A 20532-nucleotide genomic window follows, 5' to 3' on the forward strand; every position below is an offset into this window, starting at 1 on the left:
ATTAATTTGAAGAAATTAGAGAATAAATCTGAAAATATAACCATAAATTCTGTCGTAACGTGCTGGTCCGGGAACCCGATCGCTAGACGTGAATGTGAAAACTCACTAAAAATTAAACTAGGAGTCGCCACCAATCTTTTTTTTTTTACTAGGTGTGATTGGCCACCTATTGACTCGATTCTAATCGATGCAAACTTAAATTAATTTTAAAGCCCACCGAAAAGAACCTTAAACCGGTCTACAATTTTCTGGATCTAGGTTCGGGAGTGCGGTTACGCCCGGGGAAGGATTAGCACCCCTCAGACGCCCGTTCTATGAACGGTACCATTTTTAGATCATCATATTGGGCTTTAATTTTTAATTTCACTAGATCTCCTTAATTATTATTTTTATTATTTAACCTAAAATGGAACGCAAATGAGTGGCGAGATGAAATGCATGGCGTGAGATAAAAATGCCGGACAAATAACCTTTTATCGAGGATATTTTCCGAATCCGCCCATCATACTGGTGGGACTCGGGATATTCTCTCACCTAGGGAATTATCCGAGAAACTCGCTTCGCAAATTCGACGAATAATTCCCGTCTTCGGGGTCATCGTACGTTTTCTTTTTAAAATAATATTTTGTGCATAATGAACCTAATTCGGGCAAAAGCCTTTTATTAAAGATGATTCTCGAGCCCTCCCATCATACTGGTGGGACCCGAGGACATCTTTTCACCTAGGGAACTTTTCGAGAAATACCCGCCTTCGCAGGATCCCCGAAAGATCCCATCATCGGGGCTTAAACTCGAAAACAAAAATATCGATATGCAATGATATGTATGATGCAATATGTATATGCTATGCTAATGCAATTATTTATTTTTTATATTATCATTAATTATTTTTATTTTATTATATATTTTATTATCGTATTTCCTATTCTTTTTCTTATTATTACTATATTTTTTTTATCTTTATCTCTACATTTTTTTGTTCTGATTTCTTATGTTTTCCATTTATACTTAGACAAATTGCTTATAATTCTCTATTATTTTAGTAATCAGAAATTATATATTTTATTATACTATTTTTTTTATTATTATATATTATTTATATTTTTATTATTTACATATTTTTCATAAGCGACCTTTTATTCAAACCTAATGCCTAAGATCTTACTTCATATGTATATTATTATTATTTTATTTTTTATCTTTATCTGCATATCTTTTATAGTTTATGCCACTTAATGCTCAATATTTAATTTTGAATTAGTTCCTTTTTTACTATTATATATTTATTTATTTTTATTTATTTAATGTCATGTATATTATATTTTCAAATTTATTATTTGTTATATGTTGAATTATTATTATTTATTTATTATTCATTATTTATTATTTATTTATTATTTTTATCAAGTAATTTTTTTGGTATAGTCAAACTTTTCATTTATTAAGAATTTCAGAACCTTGAAATCGAGGCCCTCCCATCGTACTGGTGGAGCCTTGATTCGGATTCTGAACCTAAGGAATATCGGCCCGAGATTGCGACTTCTCGCATCCCGATCGATTATCCCATCATAGGCTATTATTTTATTAATCATATATATTTTCAAGAGAGTTAACTTTCTAATATTGATTCTCATACTTATTTTATTATTTTAACGCTTAACCTAATAATTTTTAATTTCTTAATTTAATCTTTTAGCCTATCATTTGTTTCATTCATTTATATTATTATTTTATTATTATTGTTTTTGTTATCTACTTATTTTTTTATGTTTTCTATTTTAATGATTTTAATTGGTTTTGATTTTTGATTTTTTTTTATTTTATATTTACATAATCATGTTTATTATACTATGTTCCCATTATCTTACTAACAAAAGGCTACATATATAAAAATAATCATAACCAACACCAACAAAAGCCCAATATTTGAAACTTACCCAAGATTCAAGCCTGACTTAGCCCAGTACGCATCAGTCCAGCAGAAAGCCCGTGAGCATGCCCCAAGTATTCAGCCTTCCTGAGCCAAAACGCAGTCGTTTTGAATGTCCTTGAGCTGCCCAAGCGTATTCCCCAAAACGACACCGTTTAGCTTTAAGCACTAACTATAAAACCCCCCTATTCTTCCTTTTCTTCCCATTTTTCCCTTTCACTTTCTCTCTCTACCTATAAACTCTCTGACTTCTCTCTACACTTTTCCTCTGTCGGATTTCCCCTCCTCACGCCGGCGAACTCCCCCTTGGCTGTCAACCTGCAGGAAATCTCACGCTGGCGAACTCTTACGGTCGGCTTCCCCAACCGGTGACGTCGCGGCTGTCCCGGATCGGCTCTTCCTTCCCGCGGCAGATCTGGCGGCGTCGATGGTCTGGTTTCTTCTCCGCCGGCGAGCTCCTCCTTGCGGCGTGGGTCAAGTCGGCTTTCCCCCAACCGGTGGCATCGCAGCTGTCCAGGATCGGCTCTTCCTTCCCGCGACAGATCTGGCGGCGTCGATGGTCTGGTTTCTTCTCCGCCGGCGAGCTCCTCCTTGCAGCGTGGGTCAAGTCGGCTTTCCCCCAACCGGTGGCATCGCAGCTGTCTTGGATCGGCTCTTCCTTCCAGCGGCAGATCTGGCGGCATCGATGGTCTGGTTCCTTCTCCGCCGGCGAGCTCCTCCTTGCGGCGTGGATCCTCACTGTCGCTGGCACTGCGTCATTTCCAGATCTGATGCCGCGCCAGCCGCCGCTCCTCTCTCTCTTCCTCCGTTCGGTGCTCCTTCCCCTTGCGCCAGATCTTCCGATTTCTTTTGTGGATTTTTTTTTGTGTAGCTGCTGGAATTTTTTGTTGCAGGTTCCTCCTCTCCCCCGAAATGCTACAGTGCCCCCTCTCCTTTATACTCGATTCTCGGGTTCTGGAGGGGGCACGCCCCATTGCCTTGTCCCTGGGCACCCAGGGGCAAGTTCCACTAACCTGCCAGACGCGAATTTTTCGCGTCTGGCAGGTGAGAGAGGTGCCTGGCAGGGTGCGTCCGCACCCTGCCAGTCGTACCTCTCTCCCTTTCTTTCCATCATTTTTTGTTCATTATATTTTTAATTTAGTGTCTACAAATTCAAAATTTTCAAAAGTTATAAATATATACCTTTCAACCTTGAAAATGAAGATTTGAAACCAAAAATCCAACTATTGTTGAAAGTGAAGTAGAAATAGAAAATATAAGAAACAATGAGAGATTTTTCTTTCTCTCTCTTGGGGTTTAGATGTGCTGAAAATTGGGGTTAGAAGCTGCAAATTCAGTGCCCAAGAAGTTAAGAGAAGGAAGGATTAGGAAAAGAAAAGAAATAAAAAGAAAACAAGGAAAAATCACATGAAAAATTTGATTTTCATGGAGGTGGAATGAAAAATGGCATTGGATGGGTGAGGAAGAAGACGAAGTTGCTGGAAGCTTGAAGAATCTGCTGAAAATTTGAAGAAGTTGCCAGAAACTTGGATATTTATGCCTTATATTTATCCATTTTCTCACATAATTACCAAAATACCCTTTAGCAAGTTAACTTGTTCTTCTCCGATCCTTTGTGTAATATTTTTATTCTTTTGACATTGGGACAAGGTCCACAATGATCTAAACTACTCGAGCTTACGAAAATTGAAAATTTTGACTCGAGGTGCAAAATGACCATTTTGCCCCTACTATGGAAATTATCATTATTTTTATTTTTCTCATTTATTTACTATCATAAACATCATTTATTCATTCCTTAGGCCTATTTAGACCTTAATAGCATAAAAAAAAACTCACTCGTAAGAGCCTACCAAGAGAAATTACGAAATTACCCATGTCCGTATTATCGCGTCTACTTCTAATTACGTGTTTATAGGGGTTGAGATTTCACAAGTTCACTTCTGAATTACCCTTTCAACTCAGTAATCAACCTCAATTGACATCCATAAACTTTATTAACCACTGTATTAATATATAGGGTACTACAATAATGACAACAACAACAACAATAATAATTCAAAAAGTAAATTCATCACCCAAATTAAACTCAAATTTTAAAATTCTCCTACAAGCAAATACCCATTTTAAAAACCCAAACTTACAAAATAAAATCAACCAACTTTTAAAAAATGAAATAACATAAAACTGGATAATAATAATAATAATAATAATAATAATATTATTATTATTATTATTATTATTATTATAATCTATTACATGTACAGAAGCCAAAAAAAATCCACCCAAATCATAAAATCTCTTACAATCTTATACCCATTTTTAAAACCCAACTCAACCTATAAATCATTCACTTCCATTCAAAAAATTCTCCCCTTTTTTCTCTTTAATTTTTTTTTTCTTTAACCTTTAGCATAAAAAATTTTAAAAATAGAGCATCAACCAAAGGGCTTAGGGAGTATCAACTTTAAACCTTATTATGTATCTAACTTATATACTTATATATATATATATGTATGCATGTATATAAGCTCATTTGAATTTATAAAATGAAGGTAAGTAAAAGTAAATTTATAAAACAAAATAACCCACTTTTAAAAAGTAAAAAGAAATAAAGATAATAATAATAATTGTTATTCACTATGTGTAAAATAGTCCAAAAAAAAAAATCCACCAAAATCATAAAATCTCCTACCCCAATACTCAACTCAAAACAAAATCCAACCCAACTCGTCCACCACCCATTTCAAAATTTGTTATCTTTTTTCTTTTGACTTTTTTTGTTTAACTTGCAACATAGAAAATTAACAAAATGACCACATGACATGAAAATGACATGCAACATTTCAATATAAAAGAGTGCCATGCGCATCGAAAAGCTTGCTAAGTGTCAACCTAAACCCTCATGTACCTTGCATTTTATGCAGTTTTATAGATGTTATAAATATATTTAAACTCGTTTAAAGTTGTTAATTAGGAAAAGATTGTGATTTTGTACGAAATTTTTCCTCCTAGGGAAACGCTTCATGACTTCCATATTGAGAGGATTTCCACCAAATTGTCCCATTCATCAAAAGACACCAAAAAAACAATCATATATTGGTGGAAATCACTTTTCACAATTTAGAATATGTTAATTAAAACTTATTTCTTTAAAAAATAAAGTCCAATTTTATCTGAAAAGTAAGGTTGTTATTTCTTTTGAGAAAATGAATTTTTTTTAAAATCAATTTTCAAAAAATTTACACCACCGTCCGTTTCCCTTCCGTCCCTCGGGCACCGGCGGTGAGATCAACAGCCAACTTCCTTTCAAAAATCGTACAGTTTATTATTATTTTTATTATTATTACCTGTCTGAGCATGCACGAACTCGGTTATGAAACGGTGTCGCATAAGCTTTTGTAGCCGTTTTTAATTTTTAATTTCTCCACAGCAATCAGTAGTTTGAGTAACCAAAATTCCAAGCCAGACCCCCAACGTTACCGCCGAGCAGCAGTAATCAAATCGAAAATTCAGGTTAGAAAGACAACCTTTTAATATTTCGTTACGATTTTGCTGAGAAAAGGGTATAGGTCTTGATTTTGGATCAATTAATTTAAGAAAGAAGGATAGAAAATTTGCTATTTTTCTTAAAAAAGAAAAAACCTTGAATTTGATTTAGGGTTTTGCTTTTGCGAGTATTCAATTTTGTCCTGTTCCACCTTGACTGTTCATGAGTATGATTTGTCATGGAATTGATTAGGGATTTGATTGATCTGATTTTTTATGTTAAAAAACAAAATCATGGATTTTGCTTGTTTATTGAGATTTCTCCGGGCTTTTTTCGGGATTCTATTTGTTAAAATTTTTTCCTTGCTTATCGTTGCTGGTTTCATGGGGTAGAATTAGAAAATTCGGTTTGATTTGATCTATGTGGATGGTTTCCAGCTTTTGGTTATTGATTTATGTAAAATGTTACTGGTTAGTGGGTTTAGATTCGTATTTTATGTCATTAACTCGGTTATGAAAGCTTTTCTGCATGTCAATATTGGTTTTGAACTATTTTGCTTGTAACATCTTTGTTGAATTATGTGATATGTTGTTGGATTCAGACAGAAGAAGATGAATGGAGAAATCTCCAACATAAAGAAATGGGTAGTTTTCTATCCAGTTTATATTAATTCAAAGAAAACAGTTGCTGAGGGGAGGCGAATTAGCTTGACTAAAGCATGCGAAAATCCCACTTGTGCTGAAATTGCTGATTGCTGCAGCCATCTCAAACTTGTGAATGCCATTGAGGTCTGTTCTTGTATGATTTGTGATGTCACTTCGTTGATCCCTTTATTTTCCTTTTCCATTGTGGAAACTTGGGGAAGAATAAGACCCAAGCTCAAATATGAACTTTTTGTGCCTGATTAGAAGCCCGAGGTTTCAAGTTACTTATAAGTATTTGCCTCAGTGATGATCGGAATTCCCTGAGGACAGTCGCTGACATTATTCTAACAATTTTAAGTATTTCTCTTAGTGACAATCAAAATTAACCGAGGACAGTCACCAATGTTATTATTGCCTGATTTCAGGATTTAAAACTGTTGTAGCCTCTAAAGTCAGAATGCCACAAGCTTGGTTTTTGGGGCTTTCAGGCACTGCTCATTTCATCATTCAAGGACCCATCTGAGAGTGTGGCTCTACATTTGCAGTGTCTTACCCATGGTTTCTTTTTATCTTTGCTTCTTTCTGCCCTGTGTCAGAAATCTACCTATATCAAATATTTCAGTCTTACTATTATCCGTGTCTCATAACTTCTAAACGTCTTTTCTCCCTGCAAGAAGGTTGCCCTTAAACCTCAATAGGCTGCTACCTTTAGAGCAATTTATTAGCTAAATTATTTCTTCATTCCATGACAATAATCATTTGCCTATTATTTTGTTTGGGAACTTGGGCCATGCTATAAATATATGCCATGTATCTTCTCCATCTCACTCTTGTTGCATGCTTAATTGACTTGTTACTCTTCAGCGGTTAAACAAACTAGTTCTTGGTACTTGTTTATAACAGGTGATTTTTCTGACTATTGCAGATTGATAAGGCATACCCTCGTGATTTCATGCAAAGAGGGAGAGTGAGGGTCCAATTGAGAAAGGAAGATGGGACTTTATACAATCCAGCCATTTCTTCCAGTAAGTGTAGTTTCACAAATAATCTAATGCAAGTTCGGAGCCTGATTGTAGAATAAAAATATTAAGTTCTTGGAAAAAACGCTATACTTTTTGTAGAAACATTTGCAGGCATGTAAACATGGTTACCTTGGGGTTTAGTAAGTTGCAGTACTGTTTATGCAATAGAAGATGGTTTATAACTGAGTTCTCTGATAGTTTTCCTCTGCTCCTGTACTGCTGCATAAGTTCATCTGAAGCAAATGTATAAGCACTTTCACTCTTTGATTCACGAAATTAAAATTATCAAGGGGGAATGTTTTCTTTGTCACATTAATTTCATTAATTAGAAAAAAAGAATAGTGCCATAATGGATTATGACTGGATTGTAACTTAGAGAATTCCACCATAAAAGACCCTACTTCCCTAATTTGTTTGGATAAATTGCAGGAAAACAGCTGATGCTTCATGTTGCTGAGTTGGTACCTAGACATCCTGGGAGGACTAAGAAGCAGGAAGCTCCATCCACATCAAGTGCTGGACCATCCAAGAGTGGGAAGGGTGGAAGAAAGAAGAGATAACTCCTTCACTCCTCACACAACAGAAGAGTTTGGCTTTTGGCGTCCAACTCTCTCTCTGAAGCATGGATTTCCCTTGAACATGTTAAATTTCTCATTGACTTAAAACATCTTCATATATAACATTTTTTGGGGGGGTTTATCTGAGTAAGCTTCTACCTTTTCAGATAAAACATTAGGTTATATGTTTCAAAACAAATTCCTCAAATGCTGGACAGGACAATCTTTGAACCTTTGACTTTATTGCTTTTTAGGTTTTGGATTATCAAATACCGCTTATGGTGCATATTATTATTATCATAACCAAAACTAAATCCCTCATGCTATTCCTCGAACACTGTTTTTATATCACATAAATACTGTTCAAGGAAACAGTATTACCCTTTTCTCTAATGCCTAATATACTATTGTCTGGTTTCTCATGCCTTGCTAATCCTTTTATTTGCCAAAAAGCAAATAATAGAGGCAAGTAATGGGTTGCAGATAGCTTTTGGTTGAAGGTACACAATGAAATAATTAGGCTTGGAGAATCTAGGCCATTGTTTTGTTGACTTTCACCATTTATCATGTGTTGTCGCTAGGTTTGCTGTTTTGTGGTGGGTATTCAGAACCGTTGGGTAGCACATCGCAATTTTGTGGTGTCCGTTTGGTAGCACGGATGCACGGAAGGTGCGATGAGTATGCCTCGATCTCCGCTGCAGTGGACCCCGTAAATCCAAAATTCATAGTACCATATATACTCATCGTGAGAACCGTAATTCGGAAAGGTCTTGGTAAAACTTGAACATGTAGAGAAGGCTTTTGAAGCAATTTTTATTGACATTTTTTTTTTAAAATTTTACATCGAAATTATTACCAAAGAAAAATAAAGACTTGTCCCCCCTTTTTTAAAGCATGCGTGTAAAAACTAAAAAGTAGGCAGTATTAAATTGTCAAGTGTATGAATCCATGCTCCTACAATACAGTCCTTATTTGCAATAAATGTTGCTTTATTAATGGAACTGTTGCGAATAGTCAAGTGTGTGGATATTTCCCATCTCATTATCCTTTTCATCACTGGTCCCAGTATTAAATACTAGATGAGTCCCACAGCAGCTTTGATGGCCTAACTCTTTAGTATCCAACGTATTGCTCTTGTTAAGGTTGCGTTTGATATGTTATTGTGTATGTGATTGTTAATAGAGGAAAGTGATCGATTATAAGAATGTGATTGTTGAGAGAATTATATTGTAGTATTTAGTTTGAAATCATTTTATTAAAATTGTAATATAAATTTATAAAATTACTTTTATGTATAAAAATATAAAGTTGAATAAATTTATATTTTTTTAATATAAAATTTTTAACTTTTCAACTATTTATTAAAATAATATAACAACATAACAAAAAGAATCTCATATTTTAATATTGATTATTTAAATATTAAAAAAATATAAAATTACTAAATATTTATTTTTACCTTAAACTTATAAAAATTAAAAATAATAATATTTAGAATTATTATATAAATAATAAAAAACATTATCTAAAGAAAGATATATTGATGGATACATAAATTTTTGACCTCATGTATCTACTTATTGATCACATTATCTATCAATAGATACTCGCGAGATATTCTTATCTATGGATAGATATACTATTTTAAGTGTGCTTGACGTTTCCTTTCTCTTGTAACTATAGTATCTAAATACCTCTCCCTTTCAAATCTTTTCAACTCCTTAGTAAATTTCTCTTATTCTAAATGATTTAAGGTGTTTCTCTTTCCATTTTTGACATCAAAAATATAAATTTTTCTCAAAACACTTTCAAATTTCTCTCTCAATTTTTGACATCAAAAACATAAATTTTTCTCAAAATATTTTCAAATTTCTTGAAAATTTGAGTTAGGAGTTCATAAAACCTTAAAGGTCTCAATCTCTCCCATCTTTGAATTTGATGGTGGAATTTGACCCAAATGTATTGGTGACCTATTACACTTTCTACGGGCAGTGAGAAGAAGAAGAAGAAGGTAGGAAGGAAGAAGAATAGAACATAAAATAGAAAGGTCGGGGAGGTTAAGTTGGGGAGAATTTTTTTTTTTTCCCTTTATTGAGAGAAAGTAACTTTCCCTCCATGACATTCCTTTCTATCATTGTGATCCAAAAACACTAACCAAACAATGTAAAGACATTCCATTCGCCTCTTGTCTACCAAATGCTCCCTAAGTGACCTTTAGGGTTTTTTTTTTTCTATCACATCACTATCATCAGATTTATATTATGTTACCACAATTTTTTATTAGTCTACAATTTGTGTCACTCACAATATTAGTAAATGCATAAGTTATTAAGATGGGCATTAATCTGGAGCCAAAATGGGTTGTAAACTTTGGTTTGAATTGATGCCCTAAAACACTTTTTACATGTTTGGTTCGAGGGAATAGTTATTTCATTTGTCCATATCTTTCATTCCTCCTTTATTTGTTTAGGAATGGTCATTCTTATAGAAGTCAGAATCACTACTATTCTCAACTCCTCTAAAATGCGTTTTACATGTGTTGGTAGAAGGAATGGTTATTTCATTTGTCCTTATCTTTCATCCTCCTTTATTTTCTTTATTTGTTTGTGGAAGGGCCATTCCAATAGAAGTCCCAACAGCTACTATTATCAACTCCTCTTGAAAATAGCTATTTCGCGAGTCATACAATGGGTTAAAAAATTTAGAAAAAAATGTCCCTAATCATTTTGTGAAATTATTGTCCTATATATAATAAAACTTAATCTTTTTCTTTCTCTCTCGACCTAATCCGTCTCTTTTTTAAGAATCTTTCGACCACAATGGTTGACCAATGCCTCCGTAGCCAGATCTGATCCCAAGGAACGTAGATCAACACTTTATTATGCCAATCACATCTTCGATGCCTAGTCGGCTAAGAGAGAAGAAAAGAATTGAAAAAAAGATAAAAATGAAAAAAAAAGAAATGAAAATAAAAAATTATATTAAAGTTTAATTATAAATTATAAAATGTTAATATTTTAATATTTAAAAATAGAGAAAAAATATAATACAAATATAAATAAATAATCGTAATAAATTTTTAATTAAAAATCCTAAATTATAATGAAGGTTTTTTTTAATTTTTTTTATCTCATAGTCCTCTATTATTTTAAAATTTTTTTGTCAACCAAATATTGTAATAAAATTAAAACGACAATTCCATTATATAAACAAAATTATATAATAATTATTTTTATCATATATTTTTTTTTACAGAATAGTTATTCCATTTACATTGTATTTCATTTTGCAAACCTAACATGTCCTTTAGATTTATGATGGAGCTGTAATGTGTAAACTTTAGTCACTATTATATAAAAAATAAAGTTGAAATAACTAAGATAAAAGAAAAAAAATAGTAATAAAATTTTCATGTATAACAAAGAAGAGTAAAAATGAAAAACACAATAGTACTAGTTTTTGAATGGACGGGAGAAAAAAACATAAAAGCTTGTTCCTATAACTTTTGTATTGATCAAATTAATAACAGATAGTATACATCATCATTTGAAAAATATAAATAGGAGACAGAACTATATATATATATATATATATAAAACTTATATCTATTGAAATTATTGTAGTGAAAAACTTAAAAGGTATTATCAAGGGTTAGCAAAGAACAGAGAGAATTAAAGCAAACCACTAAGAACAGTAACGAATTTACCATAGCTTGCATTGGTGCAGCTAAAATCCATAAAAAAAAGTGCAGGCTAGAGTCCAAAAACTTAGAACGAAAGAGACTAGTCAGGGGGCTTCGAGACCCCATGGTTCGTCCTCTCTCTGGTCAAAGCCCTAGTCAAATTAACCCTGGCAAAATTTTGGGCCCCTTTTCCCCTCCTAGCTGGCAGGTAGAGAAAAGCGAAGGAAAAAGTCTGCCGACGTGGCACTGAGCTTTAAATGTCTTGCCTTAAAAGACGAAATTGACATCTGTATATCCTAAAAGGACAAAACTGTCCTCTTCGTCCCATAATGTCCAAACCCTTGAGGGGTCTTATTGTAATAATCTCCCCCAAAGCCCCAACTACACCATGTGACCTTGTGTGCTGCCAATTCTATCTGTTCTCCCTTGTCCATCTCTTGCATGGTGGCCTGGGATTTATTTAAGATGCCTAACCAAATGATTAGGGTGCTCTTAGCCATGTTGTTTAGTCTTTTAATGTAGATCTTTCTTGCCTGATCTTGCTGGCTTAGGGGAAAATATCCTGTGCTTCGCGCGTTATCATGATCTTATTTTATCAGTATTGACTATTAAATTTGGACAAGTGCATCAAGTTCCAATGCAATTGTCTGCAAGTTATTCATCACTAGTATTTGATTAAAGTAGAGAAATAAAAGTCAATTTATTCAAAACTGCATTTAAATAGCGTTTAAAAGTCAAATCCGTTGTAAATACTAGTAATAAGTAGAAGCATTTCTTTTTGGCCACAAATGTCTTAGGAATGGGTACAAAGTTGTTCTAAAAGTGTTAATGGAAAGTGTAGGGAAGCACTGTAGAGGTAGTTCAAAAGCGGTGTGATGATTGGTGGCTTAGCCACATGTGTGGTCTTCATGTTGACACTCTCTCTAATGCAGGCAACACTACATCTTTTTCTCTATCCTAAGCTACCTTTCCTAGAAAAAGATCTCTCCCTCTCCCTCTCCCCCTCTCTGTGAAATTTTTTGGGGTTTGTTGATATGTCAGTTTGAATGGATTGGCTTGGCCTTTTCTTATAATGGTACGCTAGATAGCTCTTTCTCTCTCCCACCCTTCCTCTCTCACCCCCATTCTCTCTCTCTCTCTGTCTCTCATTGTTTTCTTTCCCTCACTTTGTGGGGAGCAGTGGTTTGAATAAGTAGTTTAGATTTCAACTTTCAACTTTCAAGATTTTTTTGATGATTTTAAGGGGGGGAGTGCAAACCAAAACACAGGCACACGAAAAAGGAGTTGAAAGTTTGAAGTGGAGGAAAAAGAAGAGATAGATGGTGACAACAAAACAGGCAGCTGCTTAACTTGGCCTTGCTTCCCCCATTTTCATTTACATTAGCAAACATAATTCTCCTCTTTGAAATCACCAAAATCATGAAAACAAGATGACCATTTTTTTTTTTGGTCTTAAAGAGTGATGTTTATTGAGGCACTGATCTTTAGCTTTAGGTAGAACCCATATTAATTCTTGCCTCAATTAGCAAGCTTGTGATATTTGACTACTTTTGTTACCCGACATCAAATCAGGTCTCCAAAAAGAGAGCAAAAGTCGCAAGTATTCAGTTTTGGACCCCCTGGGGCCAAGTTTTCATTCTTTCAAGCTCCTCTTGTAAAAAGGGTTCATCCTGCTCCCTTTTCTTGAGCATTAATCAGATAGCTCCAGCTTCTCCCCAGCTCTCCTTCTCCCTCATCTCTACCTATGTTTTGTTAGGGTGTCGCATGCACTTGGTGATGGCTGATCAAGGTGGTAACAATATTGTAATGAGGGAATACAGGAAAGGAAACTGGACTGTTAATGAAACAATGGTATTGATTGAGGCAAAGAAGATGGATGATGAGAGGAGAATGAAGAAAAGTGGGGACAGTGAAGGGAGGAGCAAACCAACAGAGCTAAGATGGAAATGGGTGGAAGATTATTGTTGGAGAAAAGGGTGTTTGAGGAGCCAAAACCAGTGCAATGACAAGTGGGATAATCTCATGAGGGACTACAAGAAAGTGAGAGAGTACCAAAGGAGAACAGCTGAGACAGCAGAAGGGAATAATAATAATAACGAAGGATCTTATTGGGAGATGGAGAAGAATGCAAGAAAAGAAAAGAACTTGCCCAGTAACATGTTGCGCCAGATATATGAGCATTTGGAGGAGGTGGTGGAGAAGAAAGGAATTCAAAGGGTGGTGGCTGCTGGTGAGTCAGGTCCCAATCCCAACATACCTTATGTTATGGATAGACCAATGACTAGTGTGCAACCTTCATTGCCTCCTCTATTGCAACACCAACTTCCTGCTGCTATTCCTCCAGCAATTGCGTTACCTCTACCAGCATTGCCGCCGCTGCCTCCGCCAACAGCTGCTCCTGCACCACTTGTGCAACCATCTCCCCTTCCTTATGCTCAGCCATTGCCCACAGTAGGTACTCTTCTCTCTCTTCCTTTTCCTTGCTCATATCGCATTTTTTCACTATTTATCATAATATTTCTAACAATTTTGTGAATAATATTCTTTCTTTGCCCATACATCAAGGGTTGCTTTAAATTTGCTCCATGGTAATGTTGAAGGGTTTGTATTTTCTCTCTTTTACGATATTAATGTACTACTTCCCATGCTTTTCGTATGCCATTTTAGAAACTACTACTGTTTCTGATGATGCACTGATTGAATGTGCCTTTTAAGAGTAGTATTCATTTTTGTTGGGAAGGGGTGAGAGTTGGCTGATTTCATCACTAATTATTGATAGTAGTAATCATGTGTCATAAATTTTCAGTTAGTATTGATTGATTTCATTGGTTCCATATTTTTATGTTTTGGAGATGTGTGATAGCTCAGATTCTGATACAAGTGAGTATTCCGACTCACCTGCAAAGAGAAGGAGAAGATCAGGAGGTAATGGGGAAGGCACCAGTGGCACTGCAAGTGCAAACAACTCAAATGAAGTGGGCACTGCGATCTCTAAAAGTGCTTCCATCATAGCAGAAGCCATCCAGGCTAGTGAGGAAAGAGAGGAGAGAAGACATAGAGATCTTGTTAGTTTGCATGAGAGAAGACTCAAGATTGAGGAATCGAGGACAGAGATCAACAAAAACGGCATTGATGGCCTGGTTGCTGCCATTAACAAGCTTGCTAATTCTATCCTCACTCTGGCTTCCCACAATAACCAGTCAGCTCCAAAGTGATTCTCTTATTGATGAAAAAAAAGAAAAACTATCCATTAATATCTAAGACAGGGAGAGATTAATTAATCACATTGGTAGTTGTATATAGTAATTGGTAGTCCCATTTGTGATCTAAATTTTATGCTGTACTCACTTTCATTGATCATTCTAATTATGTCTTTAAACTCTTATCTCTTTCATGTCAAGTGTTTAAACACAAACTAGGGTTGGTTGTAATACTACCAAAAGTGAAACATAAGCAGCTTGTTGTGCATTTGGGTTTTTCTTCAAGGACGGTATGGCTTGAATGTGGATTACATTAATTCTCTTGTTGATCAGATGGTAAACTTTATATGTATAGAGTGAGAAAATGATATATTTTTCATCCAAATCCTTGATCACATGAGTTAAAGTGGTAGGTCACACCATAAGTGCTTGACATCTAGCTTGTGATACAAACTCTACAACTTTTATTAAGTTGCCGTAATTTGTTACGGACTTGCAGTGTTACACCACCTTTGCAAAAAAATGCACATGGAGATTCCGCAAAAGTATCTAGTGCCACGTAAGGGATATCAACCCCACTCTTTCTTGTTTGCAAAAGAAACCAAGGATCCGTTTCACATTACAGAGTTTGGAGTGTGAATCACACATGCCATGGTGGGGAAGTGGAACAAGGGGAGCTGCTCATCTTATCATTTATGAGGTAGAAATGTGAGAGAAACGTTGCAGCAACTGGGCAGTGACCAGTACTTCTCTGGGACTGGTCAAAGGCGACCAGTCAATGGATCTCTGAACCCTGAGGGATGCCAATGGTTGACAAATTTACCAAAGTGCCATTCTGGAGCTATTATTGGAGGTAGTCTTGTATTCTCTTGAGAAGGCTGGTGGCCTGTGGCAAAAGTTGGGCCTTTCTTTCTTTCTCTTTATTTTCCACTGAGAATTCAGAGTGAGAGAGAAAGGAAGAGAGGATCATTATTGGCTAATTTGGTAGGCTTGGTTGTAATTTTCTGACAAAGGGTTGTGTACTAATAAAGTTGGCCTTTTTCCTTTATAGAGTGTTATGATAGAGAGCCTGGATATAATGGGCATTTTCAGCTTTTGCCACCTTTTTTCTGTGCTATCGTCAGTCAAATTACTATCTTACCACCCCCTCTATTTTGGCCATTTGCAACACTTTTACTGTTTCACATTTTTTGTTCTTTTGGTAGAGTGGTACTGCTGCTTTACCTTTCTCTCCCCAGCCCCCACACTGTCACAAAAAGACAACAACCCCTTCTTCCCTCTGTGTTTTGTCTCCTTTTCTTCTCTCAGGATGAATATAAAATTGCTCTGCCTGCACATTCTTAAGGGTCTAAACTCCTAAAATCTGCATATTACTTTCATTATTTTTCTCCTCTTAATACAAGCAAGTAAATTCTCAATACTCAAGTTTTGTTTCTGACTGAAATGTCTAATGTTTTCAGAATTCGAAATTAAAGTAACAGTAAGGATAGTACTATGACATTTACTTGCAGACTTGGCTAACCCCATAAGACCTGATAATAGTTGTTGCACAGTAGACATTTGTTTGTGTAATATAAATATATACTTGAGAAGTAAAATGCAACTGATTGGCAGGGAGGACCCATTGATGCCCAACATGAATTCGAAATGGAGGACCATGACCTTTCAAAGATGCCTTATTGAACAATAAAAGAAAAACAACTATAACTACTAGAGCCATCTTTGTGTTGAGACTCCAGGTAAAAGGCCAAATCTGCTTGCTTCTTGCTTGTTCCAAAAATGCTTTGTTCTGATCTGACAGAGCATACTAAGAAAAAAGATCGGGTAAAAAAAGGGAATAAGAATCCTCAAGAACATCAACATTTCTAGCCATGGTGCACAGAATATCAGCTTTACCTTTAGAGCATGCTCATATAAAGAATGCTTGCCCTAAGAAAACCTTAGAAGTCTTGTCTTTAGACTCTAGAGATTAGAAAATTTATTTTCATCTGTAAAACTTAGTAGGCAGAAGCAGTGTCATGCACTGTTCCCAAGCACCTTGATATGGGATTCAAAGGCTTTTAACATCCAAATGAAGAGCATTGAGAAGCTTTGCTGCTGAATTTGAGAACTCGGGATCAACTATGCATGAAAATCATCAACAGCTAAAATTTTGATTCTTCACTAATTACTCCTAATGAGAAGTTACATAATACAAACCAATTATTCACTAGTTGGAAGTTGTCACAGTTTTCTGTTAAGATTTGTTCTATTGTTGGGGAAACATGTCTGGAAAATTCATGAAAGGTTTGAGTTCAGAACTTGATGTTTCTGCACATTATTAGCAGAATGAGGTCCCATGGCCTGTCTTATGTTTTTATGTTTGTTGCCTGGTTTATATGGAAATGCACATGTTGGGAGATGTTTTGGTTTTCAAATCCTTCATTTTCTTGGGCTAGTGTTGGTGAACCCTGGTTTCTCAGAGTGTGGTGGAGGAGTTCTTCTTATTAGGGGCTCAAATGCCCAATGGCTTATGGGCCCTAAAAGTCTTGAATTCTGAAATTGTATTGACAAAGCCCAAGCTTGTTAAGAGTCATTCAACAATGGAGCTTAATCTTGGGCTACGGCAAAGAGCAGGTGGGCAAAAACACAAAAGATAATGGCTCAGCTGTTGCCACGTGGAATAGTGACGAAATAAAAGTAAGAGAGACTATAAAAGAATGAAACGCAATTCCAACGAAGAGGAAAAATAGAATAGCGATCGCTTTCGAGTTTGGGCTAAGACATTGTAAGAGAGGGAGAGAGAGTATAGTTTGGTTTGAGGGTTGAGGAGGATCCTTCCCTTTGCCTTTACCCTTTTGCTTTTACACCCTCTTTCTTCGTCAACGCCTCCAACAAGCCACAACTCTCAATTTTCTTTTTAATTAATACATATAATTTTCCTAGATCTGTTTTTGTTCGGAACATAAATCTGATTACAGAGGATCTCATGGCCACCTCTGGAAACAAGAACATTAATGCTAAATTGGTCAGTTTCTCTCTTTCTCTCTTGATCTTAAACCCTGCTTTTGTTCCCTAAGATAGTCCTTTTTTCGAGTGTTTTGTAATTTGTGCTTGGGGCCGGGTTTAGATGCTGAATTCTGATCTGGCTCTTGGTGGATGATGCATGTTTTTTTTTTTATGTGAATTGTGATAAGGGTTTGGCTTATTTTTGGAGAATATTGTTTCGATTTTGTTGGTTTGTTTTAGAGCCGATCGAGTCATGTGGGTTTTGCTTTGATCCTCAAAGTTAATTTTCTTGTTTTATTCTCCTTTTTTCTCTCTCTTTTTAGGCAGCTGATTTAGGTTGTTTATAACGTAGAGGTTTTGTTAAAATTTTGACTTTGTCTTACTTGCGAGTTTATGCTTAGATTCATGCTAATTTCTTTGGGATTTATTGTTGTTCTTATAGTGGATATTATGTTGATATCGTATCAACTACTTTATTGTATTAGGTTCGACTAGTATTCATGTGTTCTAATTAGAGACCTTAAACTTTGCGGTTGCATCTTTTTGGCGTTATATATATATTTTCATTTGCCATGGTGCAGCAAAACATGTCTAGAATTTGATCACTTAATTGTTGTGTTTATATCAGAAAGTTGCGTTGGGCCTTTGGTTTGAACTTTGAACTGGTGTTTTTCTTCCATGTAGCGGTTGTTAACATTTATTTTTTTATTCAGGTACTACTTGGGGATGTTGGAGCTGGGAAGTCTAGTCTTGTGTTGCGCTTTGTTAAAGGACAATTTGTCGAATTTCAGGTTGGTGCTGTTATGGATTTTTGTGAGTTAGAACATTATTGATTCAAAATCTCACTTAGGAATACATAACTTGACATTTATCTTATAATGATGTAGGAATCAACCATAGGTGCAGCTTTTTTCTCCCAGACGTTGGCTGTGAATGATGCAACTGTAAAGTTTGAGATTTGGGATACAGCTGGTCAAGAGCGATACCATAGCTTGGCACCAATGTACTACAGAGGAGCTGCAGCTGCAATCATTGTGTATGATATAACAAATCAAGTAAGTTCATTATGGCAAACCATTGTCTTCTCTATGTGTTTTGGTCTTGTGAAAACTAAACTGCCTATTGCCCAAAATGTGAAGCTGGGAGATGAAGCATCAAAACTTTGGGAACATGTAATGCTTAGTTAAAATTCACTAAACATTACTGTTCTCAAGGCAAGCTTTCTATGAATCTAATTTTATGATGTTTGCAACTGTAAGTTTTACTTAAATCTTGTCTGGTTGATGCCTTAATCAAAACTACTGGAGTATCTTCTCCAGAATCATGTTAGTCATGCTATGATTTCGCTTAGAGGGATCTCAAATATGAAGGTTGTCCGTTGAAGGAAACATAAGATTCTCCTGGACTTAGTGTAAATTTGTTAACATTGGTCTGTCTCCCCTTCCCCCCCTCCCATTCTTTCCTTTTAAATACTTTTGTTCAATTGGTTTCCTCTTCTGTATGTAAAGTTGCTCTTATTGCAAGAGAAGGAAAAAAAAAGGAAGGGGCGGGGGTCTGTGAAAAGGATTTATAGTTGAGGCATTTTTAGTGCATAATTCTATACAGTATTAGAACTCGCCAACTCATCGAAGCTGACACTTATTATTAAGATTTTAAAAACTCAGGGTTAAATTTTGTTTTAGTTTGAAGCTTAAAACAGTAATATTCCTTTTGTTGAAATTTAGTAGAGATGTGGAGTGACATTTAGTATCTAAAAGAATAGTAATAGAGTTCTTATTTTGTAGGCATCATTTGAGAGAGCCAAAAAATGGGTCCAAGAACTTCAAGCACAAGGTAGTATTTTTGCTGATCATAAATGTTTAGTTTATTGTTCTTATTTTTATCCTTGTGACATGTTTATTTAAGTCTATGAGTAATGGAATTCTAATGTTTGATGTTAACTTCCTTCTTTTCCTTTTCCTGTGAAGGCAACCCTAATATGGTTATGGCCCTTGCTGGGAACAAAGCTGATTTACTAGATGCAAGGAAGGTGGCAGCTGAGGCAAGTTATCAATTTTTACTTCATATCTCTTTTGCTTTCAAATTTAAACATTATATCTCTCTTTGAGATGGTAAAAGGTCAAATAGACATGGTTCAAGTTTATTTTGACTTCAACCTACATACAAATGTCAATTTGACTTATTATTCTCCTTGGTGATTCAGGAAGCACAAACCTATGCTCAGGAGAATGGCCTTTTCTTCATGGAAACTTCTGCAAAGACTGCATCCAATGTCAATGACATTTTCTATGAAATAGGTATCTTATTTGTTAAGTTTCCAAAAAGCATGCATTATTTGTTTATTGAATTGGCAATTGACTGATTTTATTTTGTATAGCTAAAAGATTGCCTCGAGTGCAGCCAGCACAAAATCCTGCTGGAATGGTTCTCATGGATAGACCTGCAGAACGGACAGCAAGTGCATCTTGTTGCTCTTAGGCGGTGGTTGTTGCCTGCCTGAAACTTCTAAGTAGCACTTGTAATGCTCTCCACAAAGCAAAGTTTTATCTTCCTTACTTTACCTTGTTCATTCAGAACTGTACATGCATGTCGTCCAGACCCATTAATTGCGATGGAGATTGGTTTTTCTTGTAAATTAAGTGTGGTAATGGTATGTTTCACTTCCATAGTGTAACCTACATGTTAAAATAAAAAATGCCATTTCCGGTGTTAATTGTGAAGAGACTGTATTGCTTGGTAACGATATACTGAATTACCATCTGGATCCTGGGGTCTTGGGAATGACCTATACTCCTTAACTTAGCAGCTGGGGCGCACCCGGCCGGGTTTGGGCTCATTCAGTTTTTTGTATTTAGTGAAAGACGCTAAGAATGCTGCTTCTTGTGCTGCTGGTAGCTATTAAGATGCTTAGGAGTAGATTCTGTGGCCTTGTTATGCGCAGGGACGTTGGAACTTTTCCATTTTTATTTCCTCTGCTTTAAAGCAGTACAAAATCTTCCTGCAGGCATTTAAAGGGTGG

At 35.5% G+C, this 20532-nt stretch overlaps 3 protein-coding genes across 3 annotated transcripts; all 3 read left to right on the top strand.

Moving 5' to 3' along the window:
- The first annotated feature begins 5306 nt into the window (after positions 1–5306).
- On the top strand, positions 5307–7913 carry LOC18596374 (signal recognition particle 19 kDa protein, putative / SRP19). Its single transcript, XM_007024804.3, has 4 exons — positions 5307–5446; positions 6022–6208; positions 6990–7089; positions 7516–7913. The coding sequence occupies exons 2-4, from the start codon at positions 6032–6034 to the stop codon at positions 7644–7646; spliced, it is 408 nt and encodes a 135-aa protein (XP_007024866.1). The 5' UTR covers positions 5307–5446; positions 6022–6031; the 3' UTR covers positions 7647–7913.
- Positions 7914–13053: 5140 nt separating this feature from the next.
- On the top strand, positions 13054–14810 carry LOC18596375 (uncharacterized). The gene is made up of 2 exons (XM_018122554.2): positions 13054–13780; positions 14194–14810. Exons 1-2 carry the CDS (start codon positions 13090–13092, stop codon positions 14538–14540), a joined length of 1038 nt encoding a protein of 345 aa, XP_017978043.2. The 5' UTR covers positions 13054–13089; the 3' UTR covers positions 14541–14810.
- A 2435-nt stretch (positions 14811–17245) lies between these two features.
- On the top strand, positions 17246–20233 carry LOC18596376 (ras-related protein RABF2b). The gene is made up of 7 exons (XM_088807492.1): positions 17246–17532; positions 18227–18304; positions 18401–18568; positions 19298–19346; positions 19481–19558; positions 19721–19810; positions 19891–20233. The coding sequence occupies exons 1-7, from the start codon at positions 17494–17496 to the stop codon at positions 19989–19991; spliced, it is 603 nt and encodes a 200-aa protein (XP_088663618.1). The 5' UTR covers positions 17246–17493; the 3' UTR covers positions 19992–20233.
- Positions 20234–20532: the final 299 nt, after the last annotated feature.

Source organism: Theobroma cacao, chromosome 6 (assembly GCF_053813885.1).
Source record: "Theobroma cacao isolate CCN51 chromosome 6, ASM5381388v1, whole genome shotgun sequence".
Taxonomy (NCBI): Eukaryota; Viridiplantae; Streptophyta; class Magnoliopsida; order Malvales; family Malvaceae; genus Theobroma; species Theobroma cacao.